This window comes from Henckelia pumila, chromosome 3 (assembly GCF_033568475.1).
Source record: "Henckelia pumila isolate YLH828 chromosome 3, ASM3356847v2, whole genome shotgun sequence".
In the NCBI taxonomy this organism is placed as follows: domain Eukaryota; kingdom Viridiplantae; phylum Streptophyta; class Magnoliopsida; order Lamiales; family Gesneriaceae; genus Henckelia; species Henckelia pumila.
Window position 1 is genome coordinate 178,220,877 of NC_133122.1, and position 19,593 is coordinate 178,240,469.

At 36.2% G+C, this 19,593-nt stretch overlaps 1 protein-coding gene and 1 long non-coding RNA gene across 2 annotated transcripts; one reads left to right on the plus strand and one right to left on the minus strand.

The window, feature by feature from the left end:
• Positions 1-398: 398 nt before the first annotated feature.
• Positions 399-2,683, minus strand: LOC140893507 (uncharacterized). The gene is made up of 2 exons (XR_012153170.1): positions 2,472-2,683; positions 399-701 (listed from the first exon to the last, which is right to left on the minus strand). It is a non-coding gene; the product is annotated as an uncharacterized lncRNA (long non-coding RNA).
• Positions 2,684-15,568: 12,885 nt separating this feature from the next.
• Positions 15,569-18,157, plus strand: LOC140887848 (isocitrate lyase). Its single transcript, XM_073295379.1, has 4 exons — positions 15,569-15,727; positions 15,912-17,032; positions 17,115-17,596; positions 17,679-18,157. Exons 1-4 carry the CDS (start codon positions 15,698-15,700, stop codon positions 17,774-17,776), a joined length of 1,731 nt encoding a protein of 576 aa, XP_073151480.1. The 5' UTR covers positions 15,569-15,697; the 3' UTR covers positions 17,777-18,157.
• The last annotated feature ends 1,436 nt before the right edge of the window (positions 18,158-19,593 follow it).

Below are 19,593 nucleotides of genomic sequence, written 5' to 3' on the forward strand. Positions count from 1 at the left end.
GAATCTGAAACGACCCTAACCTCTAAGCTTTAATTAAATAATAAAGAAAGTACTGATTTTTAAAAAAATTTGTCATGACTTGTTTGAAAAGTAAACAAGCCATCCTTTCCCGACCAGCAATTCAAATAAAAGAAAGAAACGACGACTAAAGGTCTCAAATGCGATAATCACAAACATGCAAGCACGAAGTAACCACCTCCGGGTTACAACATAAAGTAAACCAAGAAATAAACTTCAACATAAGCTCAAATGCGCTAATCATAAACATGCAATGACTGAGTAACCACCTCCGGGTTACAACATAAAGTAAACCAAGAAATAAACTTCAACATAAGCTCAAATGCGCTAATCATAAACATGCAATGACTGAGTAACCACCTCCGGGTTACAACATAAAGTAAACCAAGAAATAAACTTCAACATAAGCTCAAATGCGCTAATCATAAACATGCAATGACTGAGTAACCACCTCCGGGTTACAACATAAAGTAAACCAAGAAATAAACTTCAACATAAGCACAGGGAAACACATTCTGGCTAAAGACCTCAAATACTTCAACTTTCAAACACTTTAATACATATCAGAGTTAGTATGCGGAAAACTTAAACATGCAACAGCGACGGTCATTGGGCTTCGCACTACCAGTGGCCTCAACCCAGTGGATCCTGCCCCTCCGTCGCCTCAACATAAAACTCATCACCTGCAATCAAACAAGCGTAGTGAGTCTAAAGACTCAACAAGCATAAACAATTGAATATCAAGGTTTAAAAATACATGATGCTTTACTCAAACTATGATACTTAGTATACTTTGAACTTTAACTGAAAATATGCATGAAACTAGAAGGTATAATAACATGCACTGATAAACTCATGCTATGGGAGACTTTCAACTTTCATAACTTTCAACTGAACCTCATGCATTACTGACTGACTGACATAAACGTAAGACGAGTCAACCGTTACTTTGAAACTTTAACTTTTCTTTTCTTTTCTTTTCCTTTTTCCTCTAGAAATCAGATCCTTGAATTGTGACCCTCTGTTTCGATCATGATCATGGCTGCAGTGCACTATGCCGGCAAGACGACGAGATTTTTCCCGACGAACTTAACCCCTCTATGGCAAGGAAACCGAGATTTCTCCCGATCCCACATTGCCCCTCTGTTGGCAAGAGCATCGAGATTTCTCCCGACCCCACATTGCCCTTCATGGGTAGGGTAAACAAGATGTCTCCTGCTCCCTCCCTAAACCTCTATAACTTTTGGTAAGTAGACCGAGGCATCCCCCGACCTAGCAATACCCCTCTTTGTCACAACCAAATCACCTCTTTCAAAAACATTTTCTTTCCTTTCTTTTCTTTCTTTATGACTCGACTCACACTCTTTAGCATGCAAGATATGAAAAGACTTTCTTTAAACTTTGCTTTACTCAAGAATAAGACATATGCACGCGAATATGCAACTTTAGAGAAATGAGACTCAACTCAATAATAATATGGATGCAAGGTGGGTGAGTGGCTGCCCCTAGGTGCTAACCCAACCTTAACTCAAATCCTCACATTCAAAGTCAAAGCCCGAGCAATTGCACCGAAAATCTCTTAACTCTAGCACCCCTTGACCAAAACCAAATCTGCTCGAACCCACACTCTCCAAAAAAAAAACTACCAACTAACCAATGGACCAATTTGAAACTTCATTTGAAAGCCCAAGCAAAAAGACCAAAAACAAAAATTGGACAGCCCACTTTTGTCCTAAAATTCTGCACCGACACCTTAACTTCAAAAATCCATATCTTATTGAAAAATTAACCGAAACGAGCCCATTTTATACCGACATGACCACAACATCATGAACTTGACCTAGGACAAGCCCTAACCATGCCCAGACCTCGGAAAAATCCTCCCATGCCCCGGAACAGTAACTGCCCTGCTCAAGGAGGTTACTCTAAACTTCACTTCTACCCCAATGTTTCAATCCCAAGCCCTTTTTCCTTTACTCTACCCCATACCAATCCATCAAACACCATTATAGACATGACTTAGGACTTTTCACAACCACCTAGGCAGCCCCTTACCACACTCCAACTCCACAATACAAAAACATCCAATTTATGCACCAAAATGCCTCCAACTTTTGAGCAAACAATGCAACCCTTTGAAAATCAACAAAATGCTTCAACCACACTTCAAATACCACTCTAACCTCATGAAAAATTTGAAAATCAATAGGGCATAACTTCTGAAATTTTTGAAATCAACATATGCCATCAAAACTCCTCATTCCTTCAATCATAAATCATCATGCAACTCTTAAAAATTTATAGCACTACAATTTTCAAAAATTTCACATGAACCCTACTGAAAATGGACATAAATTCGAACCTCACGTGCATCAAATAACAAGCATTTCGAAATTATAAAAGAATTTAGGAGCAAGATCATAAATGAGAGCCCAAAGAAAGCTTATAGTTGCCTTCCACCTAAAATACCAAAAATTTCGAAATCAAAGGGAGGAGTGGGCTGGAACTTCAAGCTAGGACCAAGCAAAGACTCCTAAGATGGTGCTCCGGTGGTGGCGGCGGTCGGAAGTGGCGGCGGCGGCGGCTAGAAGGTGAAGGAGGAGAAACCGATTTTGGGAGGGGAAATGGGAATGAATGAGAGAGTGAAGGGGCGGCTAAGGCTCTCCTTTAGGGGCTAGGGTTTGTGTTATAATTTAAACTTTAATATGTGTATATGTGTGTAGTATGTACATGTGTGTGTATGTATAGGTGTAAGTAATTAAAAGTAGGTGGGAGTGCTTTTAAAAGTACAACTTTAAAGTACTACAACTTTTGTCTACTAACTTATACTAATAAAATTTCTAAGTTTAAAAACCCCTAATCAAAAGTATTAAATTGGGTTTTACTAATCCGGGTTTATGAAAATTCTTACTTTCGAAAAAGTCAAAGAATAAGCCCAATATTGCAATACTAAGGAAAATGATTTCTGATACCCAAAAATTTCTAACTTTTGAATCCCCTCCTAAATTTTTCCTCCTTCCTTTCTACTAAACTTTTTAAAATAAACTCTTGGAATTTACCGCCGAAATCCACCATCGCCGGACACAGGAACCGGAAATCACTGTCTCAAAAATCTCAATAATAAATAACTTAAAATATTTGAGCAACTTGAACTTTAAAGGAAATTTAAACAATTAATTCTAAGCACTTAAAATCATAAATAAATATTTATAAAAAGAATTTTAGGCACTATCTTAGGAATTAAAATCAACACTTTAAATATTCTGATGTCACGGCAATAAATGGAATATTTAAATAATAGCAGAGCGATTAAAATAATTTAAACAAACTAGACGAACGTTTAAAAGTAATTTAAATAAATACACGAGCAGAAATAAAAACCTTAAAATGATTTGGACAGATAAAATATTTTAAATAAAATAAGATAAGCATTAAAATAATTTAAAATAACTAACCACTAAATTTAGGTTATCTAAAATAAATAAATTGGGCAATCAAAAGTATTTAAATAAATAAGCTAAACAGTTAAAATAATTTTACTGAATAAACTAAACAACTAAAATCGTTTAAATATGCAAGCTTAAACCTTTAAAATATTTAAAGCAATTTAAATTTCACAATAAAAATCATTTGGGCACATAAACCTAAACAATTAAAAATATTAATTAAATAGCTAGTAAAATAAAATAATTTGAATAAATAATAAAAATATTTATTAACACATAATTCACATAAAGAATTTAAATCAATTAAACTTAAAAATAATAATTCTAATATTTATTAAATTAATTCATGTGATTTACTAGATTGGATTTTAGGCGTCACAGAATCACATGAGATTCATCAGCTATATATTGTCGAAGTAACGACACATGAAAAACATTATGTATACTGGAAAGATTTGGCCGTAAAGCCAAACGATATGCAACATCTCCAATCTTATCCAGTATCTGGAAAGGCCCAATGAAACGAGTATACAACTTGCCTTTCACACCGAATCTCATCACCTTTCTGAAAGGTGATACCCGTAGAAACACATATTCACCAGGCTCGAATTGTAGTGGCCTGCGGCGAATATTAGCATAACTGTCTTGTCTATCTTGAGCAACTTTGATCCTATGCTTGATCAAATCTACCTTGTCTACAATCTGCTGCACCAACTCAGGACCCTCGACTTGTCGTTCCCCGACTTCATCCCAAAATAATGGAGTACGACACCGTCGACCGTACAATGCCTCGAAAGGTGCCATATCAATACTACGATGATAACTGTTATTGTAGGCAAATTCAATCAAAGGTAATTGATCCTGCCAAGATAAGACAAAATCCATGACAGAAGAACGTAGCATATCCTCCAGCGTACGAATCGTCCGCTCTGATTGCCCGTCAGTCTCCGGATGATATGCAGTCCTCAAACTCAGAGTGGTACCCAACGCCTCCTGAAAACTACCCCAATAACTTGAGGTAAATCGCGGGTCTCTATCACTGACTATGCTCACTGGAATCCCATGTAATCGCACTATCTCCTGGATATATAAGCGTGTCATGCGATCATAAGAATACTCCCGGTTGTAAGGAATAAAGTGTGCTGATTTCGTCAAACGGTCAACAACGACCCAGATAGCATCACACTGACGTAACGTCATAGGCAAGTGGGTAACAAAGTCCATAGTCACGTGCTCCCACTTTCATTCGGGAATCTCAAGATTCTGCAGTAATCCACCTGGTCGTCGATGTTCAACCTTGACCTGTTGACAAACCAAACATCTAGAAACAAACTGATACACACTTCGCTTCATCCCTTTCCACCAGAATCTAGTTCGCAAGTCCTTATACATTTTCATGCTTCCAGGATGAACTGATAAGCGACTCCTGTGAGCTTGAGAAAGAATATTATTCCTGAGCTCCGCATCATTAGGTACAATCACTCGATTAGATAGGCACAATAAACCATCTACCTGAAAATGGAATCCAGATGTATTAACTCCATTGGCTAGACGTGCCAAACGCTGAGTCTTAACATCAGATATCTGAGCATCTCTGATCCGAGAATACAATGCTGGCTCAGATAGAATAGTATAAAATCGAATCCCATTTCTTCCTTTCTTGTGCTTGAGCGTAAAACACAATGAACAGCACTCTTGAATCAAATGAGATACTTCACTAGTCTGAAGTGCAGAAAGTCTCACCTGCCGACTCAAGGCATCAGCAGTATGATTAACAGAACCAGAATGATATTTGATTTCACAATCATAATCCTTCAGAAATCCATCCAGCGTCTCTGTCGCATATTCAACTCCGCCTGAGTGAATAAATACTTCAAACTTTTATGATCCGTGAATATCTCAAATTTCTCGCCATAAAGATAATGCCTCCAAATCTTGAGCGCAAATACAATGGCGGCTAACTCGAGATCATGTACTGGATAGTTACTCTCATGCGTCTTCAACTGTCGAGAAGCATAGGCAATAACATGTCCATGCTGTGTCAGAACACATCCTAAACCCTGACCAGAGGCATCAGTATAAACAACATAACCTCCTGATCCAGAAGGTAGAGCTAGCACAGGTGTAGTAGTAAGACGTCCACGCAGCTCGTGAAATGACTCCTCACAATCCGAGGACCATATGAAGGCAACATATTTCCGAGTAAGATGAGTCAAAGGCCTGGCCAACTGTGAAAAATTCTCGATGAACCGACGGTAATATCCAGCTAGACCCAAGAAACTACGAATCTCAGCAACTGTCGTCGGTCGAGACCAGTTCAGCACTGCCTCTATCTTACTTGGATCAGCAGATATTCCTTCACTAGAAATTACATGACCGAGAAACACTGCCCGATCAAGCCAGAATTCACACTTGCTCAATTTCGCATACAACTGCTTATCACGTAACGTCTGTAAAATAATCCTTAGATGTTGTGCATGCTCATCCTTGTCATGAGAATAGACAAGAATATCATCAATGAAGACGATGACAAATCTATCCAGATATTCTCGAAATATCTGATTCATCAGATTCATGAAGACTGCCGGTGCATTCGTCAAACCGAATGGCATCACCAGAAATTCATAATGCCCGTATCTAGTCCTGAAAGCAGTCGTAGATATATCTGAGTCTCGTACCCGCATCTGATGGTATCCAGATCTCAGATCTATCTTCGAGTAAATAGAAGTACCCTGTAGTTGATCGAACAGATCATCAATCCGCGGCAAAGGATATTTATTCTTGATGGTGACACGATTCAACTGCCTGTAATCAATACACAATCGCATCGATCCATCCTTTTTCTTGAAAAATAAAATAGGTGCTCCCCACGAAGAAACACTCGGACGAATATATCCCTTATCAAGCAGATCCTGTAACTGCTGTTTCAATTCCCTCATCTCTGACGGTGTCAGACGATAAGGTGCTCGGGATATAGGCGTAGTTCTTGGTACTAGATCAATACCAAATTCAACCTCTCGAACCGGAGGAAAACCAGGAATCTCATCAGGAAATACATCAGGAAACTCGCTGACAATCGGTAACTAATAAATACCCGTACTACTCGTGGACATATCAACTGCATAGATGAGGTAGCCCTCCCCACCTGACTCCAAGACATGACATGCCTTCAGAGCCGAAACAAGTGGCATCGGAGGTCGCGCACCCTCACCATAAAAATACCAGCTATCACCCTCAACCGGATGAAACCGTACCAGACGCTGATAACAATCCACAGTAGCGTGATACAAAGTCAGCATATCTATTTCCAAGATACAGTCAAAATCTGTCATCGCTAATATCATCAAATTATTCGATAACATATTACCCTCAAACTCCAGAAGACAACATATCACTAGACGCTTAGTTACTACCTCCTGCTCCAACGGAGTAGATACAACTAAATCCATATCTAATGATACATAAGGTAATCTATGTCTCTTAACAAAGCGACTAGAAATAAAGGAATGCGATGCTCCAGTATCAATTAATACAAGTGCAGGAATACCACATAACAGAAAGGTACCTGCCAACATGCGATCGCTTCCCTCTGTAGCCTGCTCCTGAGACAGAGCAAACACCTGCCCTTGAGTCTGTGGACGATAACCAGAAGAACTCTGTGGTGCTGGCTGCTGACGTGGAAAAGTAGAAGCCTGAGATCCAACCTGTGATCCCGATCCACTAGCAGAACCCATGCGCTGAGGACAATCTCTCCGCAGATGTCCCTGCTGACCGCAAATATAACAAGCACCAGTAGCTCTCCGACATGAAGCTGCAGGATGCTTCCCTCCACAATGGCTACAAAATTCCTCTTTCTTCTTCTTCTTTCCGAAACGGAATGTACCTCGTGAACCACGAGAACCAGAAGAAGTACTAGGAGTAGAAGAAGACGTAGGTCCAGATTGCACAATAGATTGAGCTCGAGGCTCAAAAGATCCACTAGGTTGTGCTGGCATCATCAGCTGTGCACGCCTGTTGCTAGTCTCCACAAGACGGCAACGGTTCACCAAAGTCTCAAAAGATACCGGGTCATCACAGACGACAACCTGAGAGTAGATATCTTGGTTCAAACCTTGTAGAAAGATATCATACTTTGATGCATCACTCTCATTGATATGAGGACTGAAAGGTAGCAGATCAAAAAATCGTTGCTGATATTGATCAATAGTCATTGATCCTTGCCTCAAAGTAAGCAACTCCATCGATCGTGCTTGGCGAACAGCCGGAGGAAAATACAATTTTTGGAACTCCCGACAGAAATCTCCCCAAGTCACCTGTCCTCTCTCAGTACGTGCCTGAGCAGCTTTGGCATCCCACCAAAAACGTGCTCGATCCTCTAGAACAAATTCTAGAACTTCCAGCTTCTGATCCTCAGTACAATCGAAAGCTCAGAAAGTACTCTCGAGTTTAAACATCCAGCTTCTAGCTTGTTCAGGATTCTCGTCTCCCACCAAGGGTTTCGGTCCTACTTGCATGAATTTATTAATAGAGTAGCGACGTCTACCCTCATGATGACGATGTTGATCATCATAATGGCAGTGATGACGATGATGATGACCACCTCCCTGGCCAACACTACCGTGACTCTCGTCAGCCATATCCTGAAAAGAATTGCACATTAAAATTCCAAATGCGCAAGAATTACTCAAGACTAGACTAAATCCCAAGTACTAATCCCAAAATCTATGCATGCTCTGATATCAAAAATGTAGTGACCCTGCATGGAATCACCTACTAACTGGCAACTAATAGCATGCATTAAACTTAATACAGCAAAATAACTTAAAAGAGTAAAATATGCGGAAACAAAACCATAATTTACATATCAGCTTAGTAACATAATCCAGGCTTAAATCTGTAGTGATACAACCAAATCGAAAATCTTAAACAGTAAACATTATACAACTATATCGAATCCTGCTGTATAATAAAATCCTCAAGGCTCCTGCTCCCTAGTCCTGCCTTGAACTACCAGCTCCGTCCATCCTGCGACCTGCCCCATTGAATAGGGTGTCCAAGATAACAACTAGGACGTGAGCGCTAATGCCCAGTACATAGACATGAGTAAACATATGTATATAATGCATGCAACATGATGACTGGTACAGGGTCATCTGAAAAATCATGCTCAGAACCGGCGCCACATGAGTGCTGCCACCGCACGTCTAGTACACCAGAGTAGACAGACATAAATGTCCCCGCCGTCGCGGTACTCTCAGTGACAGACTATCGAGTATAGAGCTGAGCGGCTCTATAGTCAGGTATAACAAGGTATAGGCTCAACGTGTATATGCACATGACATATGAGTATAGAAAGCGATAAATCATACATCATGTCATATAATAATGCCAGATAAATGCAACATATAAACATGTATACTCGCTGGTAATCTCAGTCAATGTGTACGTATCTCTAGGCTAGTTCAAGTAAAGTAGGATCCTAGGTTCCAAGCCTATATTCAAAAGTTCACCGTATCACTACATAAATTCTATAAGCCTTAACTAAGCTAATAAGTACTCCCAAAACTTAAATAGATTTCCGGACCATACCTTCGTTCCTCGATATCCCTTTGAAGTCGTTAGTCCCGGATGACTATAATCACTCCTTGGTTATTCCAGAACCTCTATTATAACCGATAGGGCCCTCAAGTGCATATCTCACACTATATAACTGAAGAAATAAACTCGGGAATTCGTATTTAAAAATGAAATCGAACGAGCCCTATTTATAGGAAAATTTACGGATGAGTTCGAATCCTCCTAAGCTGAGTTCGGATCGTCCGTTCCAACTCACTGTCTGCATGCGAGACACGTCGAGTTCGGACCATCCGAATGTCTCTTCGGGTCGTCCGAAGTGACCTAAATCCGACACTTGTCAAAACACCATGCTGAGTAATCCTGCTTGCTTGGCACAAGGGAGTTTGGGCCGTCCGAAGTCCTCTTCGGATCGTCCGAACGTGCCTTAACTCCGAAGTCAACAAGCTCACCTTCGGTGCCCCCGGTGATCAAGTTCGGGCCGTCCGAAGTCCTCTTCGGATCGTCCGAACTGGCTCAGATAATGAAATTTCGTTTCTTGCTTCTGAAGTCCGATTAAATCCCGGAATTGGTTAATTACCAATCTTTAATCATGTTTAACATATTATTATCTTAAAATGAGTTCTGGGTTACTACAGAACTAGAGTTCGGATGTTCCAAACTCTGCATGCTAGCCACGTATTTGGCTGCTTGAGTTCGGATGTTCCGATCTTGGTATTTGGAGGTTCCAAAATTTCATTCAAATTAACGCGTAAATCTCATTTCTTAGTCATCGGGTCATGTCATCGGACGCTCCGATCGGGTACTTCGGATCACTGGCGGTTCCAGTATAGGGCAAGGGGGCGCAGCTGCCCCCCCTTGATTTTTTTTTTAAAATTATTAAAATACCCTTATATTTTAAAAATTATAATTTATGAACATAAATTAGGAATCAAACACGGAAATACAAAAAAGAGGTCAAAAAATTTAAGTTAATCTACATTGTTTAATCTGTGCAAAGTGATCCAAAAATTTATGTCCCGTAATTTAATAAATTGTAGTCCAATCACTAAGTTTTTAAACTTAAACACAAATGAGTTTTAAGTTTTTTAAAGCTAAAAACAATTTGTTGAAGCAAGAATTGTTAACTTACAAGCTTGTGAGTTTGAATATTATTTTATCAGTTGCAACAACTACAGTGAAGAGAAAATTTTTTTGCTGAAAAGATTATTATGAATATTAATTAATTATACTGAAATATATATATATATATGTATATATATATATATATTAGTTTATCAAATGAAGTTATTATTAATTATATTCATAAAATGGAAAGTCGTAGGGGTAAATTGTAAGTAAAGTTTGAAATCTAAAAATATTATTTAAATGAGAGTACTATATTTAAATTTTGTTATGTGGTGATTATGTATTTATATATATATATATGATCTTTTATTTTGCCCGGTTTCCCCCCCCCCCCCCCCCTTCATAAAATTTCTGGATCCGCCCCTGCTTCGGATGGTTTGATCGTCCACGTGGCATGCATCTGATCGTGCACCCATCGGATGACTTGTTGTCTGGGTGTAGATCAGAAGTTCCAAATTGATCATTGACATCCGAACATGAACCATGCTTTCGGACTGCCCTGTTGGTGCTTCTGAACTATGGTTTGGATTTTCCGAACTTTTCGGGGTTCCGAAGTTTGGAATTCATATTTTAATCTAATTTAATTTTTTTATTTGTTTAATTAGTAACTCTTAATCATATTTAATATTTAATCAACTTAAAACAAAGTACGAGTTACTACACTCTTTTCGTTCTCGAGGTTGTGTTTAAGTTGGTTGAATAAGTGGTCGTTTGTCCACAGGTCAGGAGTTCGATTTCTCCTACTAACACTTCTTGGACTAACCTGTCACATAGCATTTGTTTAGTGCGGTTTATCTTGTTAGCGTGGTTTGCAAGCTATTTCGTTAGTTAGGGGGTTTACTCAGTGCGCACCGAAAAGGTAACGACTGCGGATTTTCATGTAATAAAAAAATAATATACTCTTTTCATCTCAATTACATATATTTGTTTTGTTTAACGCACAAATTAAAGAAAAATTATTTGAAAAGTAAATTTACCAACAAACTTCCTATTTCAACCTTAGTTAATTCATTAAAAAATGATTACACGTGATTCAAGATGTTAATCGTGGTGTATTAAGAATAGAAACAATATTGCTAAATATAGTACAAATATATATTTAATATTTGAGACAAAAAAGAAAAGAAATATAATATCTATACAATCTATACAATATAATAATGAATGAACGCCTTAGGATAACCACTTTGGTCAAATTAATGGATAGACAAAAATGTCTCTCACTACTTATAACTATCATATTTCAAATTTATTTTTTAATTTAAAAATATAAAAAAATGTTCATTATTTTTAGATATAATATAAACTATTTATGCACATGAATTTTCGCGGGCGTTAATTACTAGTATATAATGAAGACGGATAAAGTATATAATTCTCTTCCACACGTATTAATCTCCATTTAGCGTGTTTCCACACATTTGGTTCTAATAATTAGCTCCGTTTAGTTAGGCATAATAATCATAATTAATAAATTATATTTTGTTAATACAATTGTGAAATTCCGTGTTAAGTTGTACTTTGGTGTTTAATTATGTTCAGAATGATCACGGCGAGCCGGATCATCCACTATCTCCAACATTTAAAATAGAAAAGGGCATACAAATAACATGCTTAAAATTTTTCATACTTTATAACAATAAGTGCATTTACGGCTGCGTTTACTTGAGGTGATTATCATGTGATAAGAATATTAATAATAATTCATCATATGTTTACTTAAAAATTAACAAAAAATCATAAACTCAAGGTCCGTTAATAATTAAATTTGAACATGATTTGTAATCCTCAATTTCATTAAAGATAAATAATCTATGACTTGTATAAATGAAAAAAAAAATTAAAAAACTCAAAATATACCCTTATTTATAATCTTTTCTATCATATTTAAAGGACAAAAATTGTGAATTTTTGTTTAATCACAATTCTAATCACAATTGTGTTTACTTAGTGTGATTAATTATATCTAGATAAATAATACTAAGACTATTAAACTAATTTTATAGGATGTTGAATAATGTTGCATAAACAATCACATGTTTACTTTAATAGATCAATTTTGTGATTGATACTATGATTAAATGATGAGTTACAATTTTGTCATTTGTGTATATTATATAATCTTATTTTTAGTTTTTATTTGTAAAACTGGGATTGTGATTTTTATTGAAGAATGTAAATTATAATTAATTAACATGTAAATTATTTTAATTGACCAAAATTATTGAGTATAAATATTTTTTATTTTTTGAAACAAAAAATAGTAATTGACTTAAAAATTTTTCCCATGAATAAGGATAACATCTAATGAAATGTATTAATCATATATAAATTATTAGAACTTTTTTCATGTTTTATAATTTTTAAATGGAACTTTCGTATATTTAAATCAAATGAAATGTATTGATATATTTTAAAGTATTTGAAATTTATATCCATTTTATATAATTTTTTTAAATGAGATTTTCATATATTATTTTGTTGGGAATTAAATTAAGGATATTAGTGTAATTTTTTTTAAATAGAAATATAATGATTATTTATCACATCATTTATTTGTGATAAATCATCAAGGTTTAAAGTTTAAATTAAGTAACTATGGATGAGCTTTATGAGTTAATACGGCCCTAAAAAAAAAAGTAAACATGTGATTGCATAAGATTATTAATATAATTTTATGTTTATCATAGCAAGTAAACGCAATCTTAATTTACTAATCATCTTATAAAATATATCGTGATAAATAATTATATGTTTACTTTGATTGATTATGATTAGGAATGATGTAAGATTAAATTATGATTCCAAATTTATCCATTTGATAATTATAGTTGGAAAATATTATTTTTACATTTTTATATTATATATATATTTTTTTTAAAAAAATTTATGATCAAAATATTTGATAATGTTCCTTAATTTTTTAATAATTTTTTTAATTCAAAATAAATACATATATAATTTTTTAAAAGTGCTTAATGTTTTTTATTATATTATAATATACATTATCACAAATATAAGATCATACATTTTTAGTTAGTAATAATTATTTAAAAGTTTTATATTTAATTGTGTTATTGTTTTATTTTCTTCTAATTGTTATAAAAAATTTCATGTGAATATTTCTTTTCATACTTCAAGAATTATAAATGTAAATATTTTAATGTGGCTAAATGTTAATGTAAGTTATAAATAGGCTTTTAGAAATGATAGGTAAAAATGGTAATTATGGTAGCTTGAGTTAAATTACTTGGATGGATAAACAATCACACCAATTAAAAGGGATTAAAAATCATTCCCTAATAATATTTATAACGGGCTCATGTATTTATTATGATTGGTAAAATTTCTAGTAAACACTTGATATAGTATGATAATCAATCAATCCAACTCTAATCAAGCTAAGTAAACGCATATACTATTTCAAAAAAAAAAACAATAATAATACTAAATTAATCACACTAAGTGTGTTTGAATTTATAAAAATTGAGATTTGGAATTAGATTTGGATTTGGATTTGGATTTGAAATTGGATTTCATGGAATTGAAATTGAATTTTGGTGTTTGGTAAGAATTTAAAATGTAATAGTATCAATTGATAATATAATTTTTTAGATAAATGATATTTTGTAGAAATTTTATTTTTTAAAAAAAACTTGAAATCTATGATTAAGTCATATAAATATAATTTTGAAAAATTTTATTATAATTTTTTAAAACTCAAATCTTATGAAATCTCACGAAATCCGACCAATGTCACAAGAATTTCATTTAGTTAAATGAAATCTCATGAAATCTAATCAAATACCAGTCTTATTTCGAAATACTATTTTACCAATCACTAAAATAGTATTTGTAAATCCTAATCACATTAAATTCCATTGAAATCCTGCGTACTACACACTGTAAAAGTAAAATTAACCCCCAAATTAACATAAAACATTTTAATGACAAGGTTTAACTCGTGAGGCGTTTGATGTGAAGGCGATAAAATAAATATAGCAATATATAAAAAGAGAACACAATGATTTATGTTTTGTAAGCCTTGAGTTAATCGTGGCAAACGACGTCATTAGGGAAGAGGTTACCACCAAAGATGTAAAGAAACAAGGTTATGTTTTAAAATAAAATAATTTGTATAATGACCAAAATATAATATAGATAATTATATGGTCATAAATTGTGTTTGTGTTTGTGTTTTTTAAAGGAGAAAAAGCTGACCAGTTGTTGGGATATATCCCAAACTCAAACTGCAGTTGTGATCAGTTTAATTTACGTGTAAAATGCGAGACCTCTGCAGATTTCTTGGAACTAATCTTCTACTGTTGATTTGCGTGCAGTCTTCTACCGTATTTATACAGCCAGCATTCAACTTTTGACTCTTTTTCAGGTTTTATTTATTGTTTTTTAAATTTAATGTATTTGAATCACCTGGTAATAATTTGCGTGGGGGATTACATCAATTAAACACAATGATATTGATTGAGATAAGTTGATCTTGCAATAAAGGAAAAACCAAAGCGCACGTTTTAAAACACCCGGAAATTAGTGCACACACTGCGAAACTGAAACATGTATTTTACTTGCCCAGAAGTACCGAATCCAACACACCAAATTGCGAAACCCACATATGAACTACATCTGCTCTCAACCATTCCATTTCAAAATTAAAAACCGCAAAATTCATAGCCCATGACACCGGAATCTGCTCGAATTCGTCCGGAAAAGGAAAACAAAACCCAAATTTTGTTACGATTAGATTTCCTGCTCGACCATTCCAAATGAAAAACGATCCGAAATCTTCGTTTTGGGTTGCAATTTGTGTTTAGCTAGTATGGTCCCTAACACGTGTTTTATCTAACTATGATGAAGTAAATTAAGTAAATGGCTTTTTCATTATAGTAAATCGAAATTAATCTGATTTTTTAAAATTATAAATGATTTCAAACAGCTTAGACTGAGTCAGAACGCACGTATTAATTTGTAGTGGCACAAAAAAAATGTTCATTAATTAGTTTACTCAGATCCAGCCACCTTTGGTAACTAAATTGATCAGTTGTCCGCAAATCCATGGAAGCCCTTAATCCACCAATTACTCCGCCGAACACAGTTTCGGACATCAACAGAAATTGTTAATAAAATGATCCGATCAAATCCCATGACGTAAAAATATAGAAGAACGTGAAATAAAAAGACCTCGTGAATTGTGAAAAAAGATAGGATTCTTTGGTATTTAGTTTTGCAGACCACAGAAGTCCATGCCTACAGTTCCCATCTATCTACTTGTCGTAATAAATATAAACAGATAAGCTTTCACCGAGAAATTATTAGGAAATTTCTCATTTTTTGTTTTTTTCTCATCTTTACTGGTAGCACTTCTTATCTCTTTCAAAGCTATAAATTGAGGCGTTCGGTGGGAGGCTTAGTCGTACATTTATAAAGTATAAAAGGAAGTACATTGCAATTGCAATTGTATAGGGAAAAACAGAAGAAAAAAATACAGAAACTTTTGAAAGATCAAAGTTCTATCCATGGCTGCATCTTTTTCGGTGCCTTCAATGGTAAAAAAAAATGTTTCTTGGTTCTTTTGGTTCTTTCGTACTTCTTGCTACGTGATAGAGCGTTTATGTTTTTAGAGAGATTATAACTATAATATGTGTATAAAGATATTTGTAAAAGTTATTAATTTATATAGGACAAATTTTTTATCGACATTTTGACTTGAATGTTGATTATATGAAACAGATTATGGAGGAGGAAAATAGGTTCGAAGCGGAAGTGGCGGAGGTGCAGGCGTGGTGGAACACGGAGAGGTTCAAGCTCACCAGCCGCCCATACTCCGCCAGGGACGTGGTGGCGCTGCGCGGCAGTCTCCAGATAGCTTACCCCTCCAATGAGCTCGCCAAGAAACTGTGGCGAACTCTGAAAACCCACCAAGCAAACGGCACCGCCTCCAGGACTTTCGGCTCCCTGGACCCGGTGCAAGTCACCATGATGGCGAAGCATTTGGACTCCATTTACGTCTCCGGTTGGCAGTGCTCTTCCACTCACACCACCAGCAACGAGCCCGGCCCTGATCTCGCCGACTATCCCTACGACACTGTCCCCAACAAAGTGGAGCACCTCTTTTTCGCGCAGCTGTATCATGACAGGAAGCAGAGGGAGGCGAGGATGAGCATGAGCAGAGAAGAGCGGGCCAGAACCCCTTACATCGATTACCTGAAGCCCATCATCGCCGACGGTGACACGGGCTTCGGCGGCCCCACCTCCACGGTGAAGATGTGCAAGCTGTTCGTCGAGCGCGGTGCGGCCGGAGTCCACATTGAGGATCAATCCTCTGTCACCAAGAAATGCGGCCACATGGCTGGGAAAGTGCTGGTCGCCATAAGCGAGCATATTAACAGGCTCGTTGCGGCCAGGTTGCAGTTCGATGTGATGGGGGTGGAGACCCTTTTGATCGCCCGAACCGACGCGGAAGCAGCGACTTTGATTCAATCCAACGTGGATTCCAGGGATCACCAGTTTATCTTGGGTGTTTCCAACCCGAATTTGAAGGGTAAGGCATTGGCTACATTGCTGGAGGAGGGCATGGCGGTGGGGAAGACGGGGCCGGAGCTCGAGGCCATAGAGGACAACTGGCTCGCCATGGCTCGGTTGAAGACGTTTTCGGATTGCGTGGTTGATGCTATAATGAGCATGAATGCTGGAGAAGGGGAGAAACAGAGGAAGCTGAGTGAATGGAAGAATCACTCTGCTTTCGACAAGTGTATTTCGAATGAGCGAGCGAGAGAGATCGCTGACGGGCTCGGATTAGCCGATCTTTTCTGGGACTGGGACTTGCCTAGAACTAGAGAAGGGTTTTACAGGTAATCAATCAATCGGCATTCAAATAGTTTCGTAAATGCATTGATAATGTGGTAAAACTGATCGTTTGACAAATTTTGACAGGTTCAAGGGGTCTGTGAAAGCATCGATTGTTCGCGGATGGAATTTCGCGCCACACTGCGACGTTATTTGGATGGAGACTGCGAGTCCCGACTTAGCCGAGTGCACCGAATTCGCGCAAGGCCTCAAGTCCAAGTGCCCGGAGACAATGATGGCCTACAACCTGTCTCCGTCGTTTAACTGGGATGCATCGGGAATGAACGACGAAGAGATGATGAATTTCATCCCCAAAATTGCTCAACTTGGTTACTGTTGGCAGTTCATCACCCTGGCTGGCTTCCACGCAAACGCCCTGATCGTCGATACTTTCGCCAAGGACTTTGCGACCCGGGGGATGCTGGCTTATGTGGAGAAGATTCAGAGGGAGGAGAGGGCTCATGGGGTCGATACTTTGGCTCATCAGAAGTGGTCTGGTGCTAATTACTACGACAGAGTCCTTAGGACCGTCCAGGGAGGCATCACGTCCACTGCAGCCATGGGAAAAGGCAAATTATAATCGAAATCTATGTATTTTTTTAAAATTCGTTCCGTAACCATGATGCTAAAATATTTGATGTAAATTTGCAGGGGTCACTGAGGTGCAGTTCCAGGAGACGTGGACTCGGTCCGGCGCCGGAAATGTGGCGACCGATGCGAGTGTTGTGATCGCTAAATCACATTTGTAGAATGGGAATTCACGAATCGGGAACCTTCATTATTTTTCCTCTGGGAGCTGGGAGTTTATTATTATTTTTTTTTTCTCTTTTTCAAAGAAATATTATTATTATTTTTAAATATTTGGAGTCGTGTAAAATAAGTGTCGCTGTATTTTACAATAATAATCGTCGTCATATTGATGCATTCTATGATTGTGGAGAACTATTGTATCGAAGGTTCCATGAGAAAAGAAAACATGTCGATTGCTTTTTTTTTTTTCTTCCCCCTTTGTATTTCCATGTATATCCAATGGTGCAAAATGCAAATGCATTACTTTTTGTGATTTATGGAATACAAGTTATGTAATTACGAACTTTGTTTTTTTAATATATATTCTTGATTGTGGATTCCCACTACGTGATTTCAAATTCAAAATGCCAACTTTCTTTAGCACATTGGACTTAGTTACCGACGATTTTTCAAGTGACCGTGTTGTGTTAATGCTGAGAGGTTAGTGGTTGACTTCTCCCCGAACTTTCCCGTGCGATGAAGTTAATTTGGCCACGATTGAAATGACTATAATAAATGTCTGAGCGATGCAGTATCACATTATTAATTAACAACTTGAATGCTATTTTTAAGGGTAAGACTCTGAAACCAAATAAATTTAATGTTGGTATCACTCCACTTATATAGTCATTATGCTCACGAATTAAAAATTTACATTTCTAGTTTGATATGCGTTTTGATCTTGAAGTAATATAGAGTTATGTATTGGGCAATACTACATTGTCTTGTTCTACTTGTTTTTTTTTAAACACGTTTTTTTTTTCATGTCATGAAATTAAAAGGCAACAATGTCATTTCAACATATTGATGATTAAAGATTATTATGGCAATCAAATATGCCATCAATTCATGCAATTATTTAGTGCATTCAATTTTTATTCTTCAAATCTCAATTCGGGTAGTAATTAATTAATTATTTTTTAAAAAAAAATCTCGTGCAAGTAGATGAAAGAGATGGAAATAATTGATTTAAAAATGTGGGCAGATGAAAGGATGATTAATTAGTCCAACTATATGGTGGGAAAAGTTGTGGCTGCTGGAAATTTGTATATGCCGTGAATGATCAATTATGCAAGAAAAGGCTAATTTTGTGGGTTTCTTTTTTTTTCCTTTTTTAGGAAAAACAATTTACGGAGTTCTAATTATTTGGGGAAAATTGATCTTTTTTGCACGGTTAGTGAAAATAATTCGATATTAGATATAGTAATTCGGAGAGACGATTAATTAGATGTTAATATAAAGATTATATCACCACGTTACATTCAAGGGTCAAATTTTTATTTTGTTCCGTGAAATTTATATATATTTTTATAGATTTCACGTACTCAAATTAATTTTGGATCATTGAATTGAGCCTAAGATAAACTCAACCCGAGAGATTCAGTTAAATTTGGCAACGCATTATTGATTTTCGGTAGGTATTAGGAAGATTCAAATTAACAGGATTTTTAGTCCTCGCACGTTTTAACGATTGATGATTAATAAAATTATTTGAATAATCATGTTTTATTTTAAATGTTAATTATGAGACTCGAAGAACGAGATCAACTATGAAATTATTAGCTGAAAGTGAAATGAGAGTTTGTCTCAAAGTATGAAAATATTACAAAGTGACGTGGATGAGAATATTTGAGTTAATTATATTAATGAACATGGATACAATGATCTTAATTGGATGAATTTATTATAAAGGCAATGCTTGGTCCTATTTTCAAACCAGCAATTTTCATGATTTTTAAAAGTTTTGATATAATTTAATTAGATTCATATATATTAA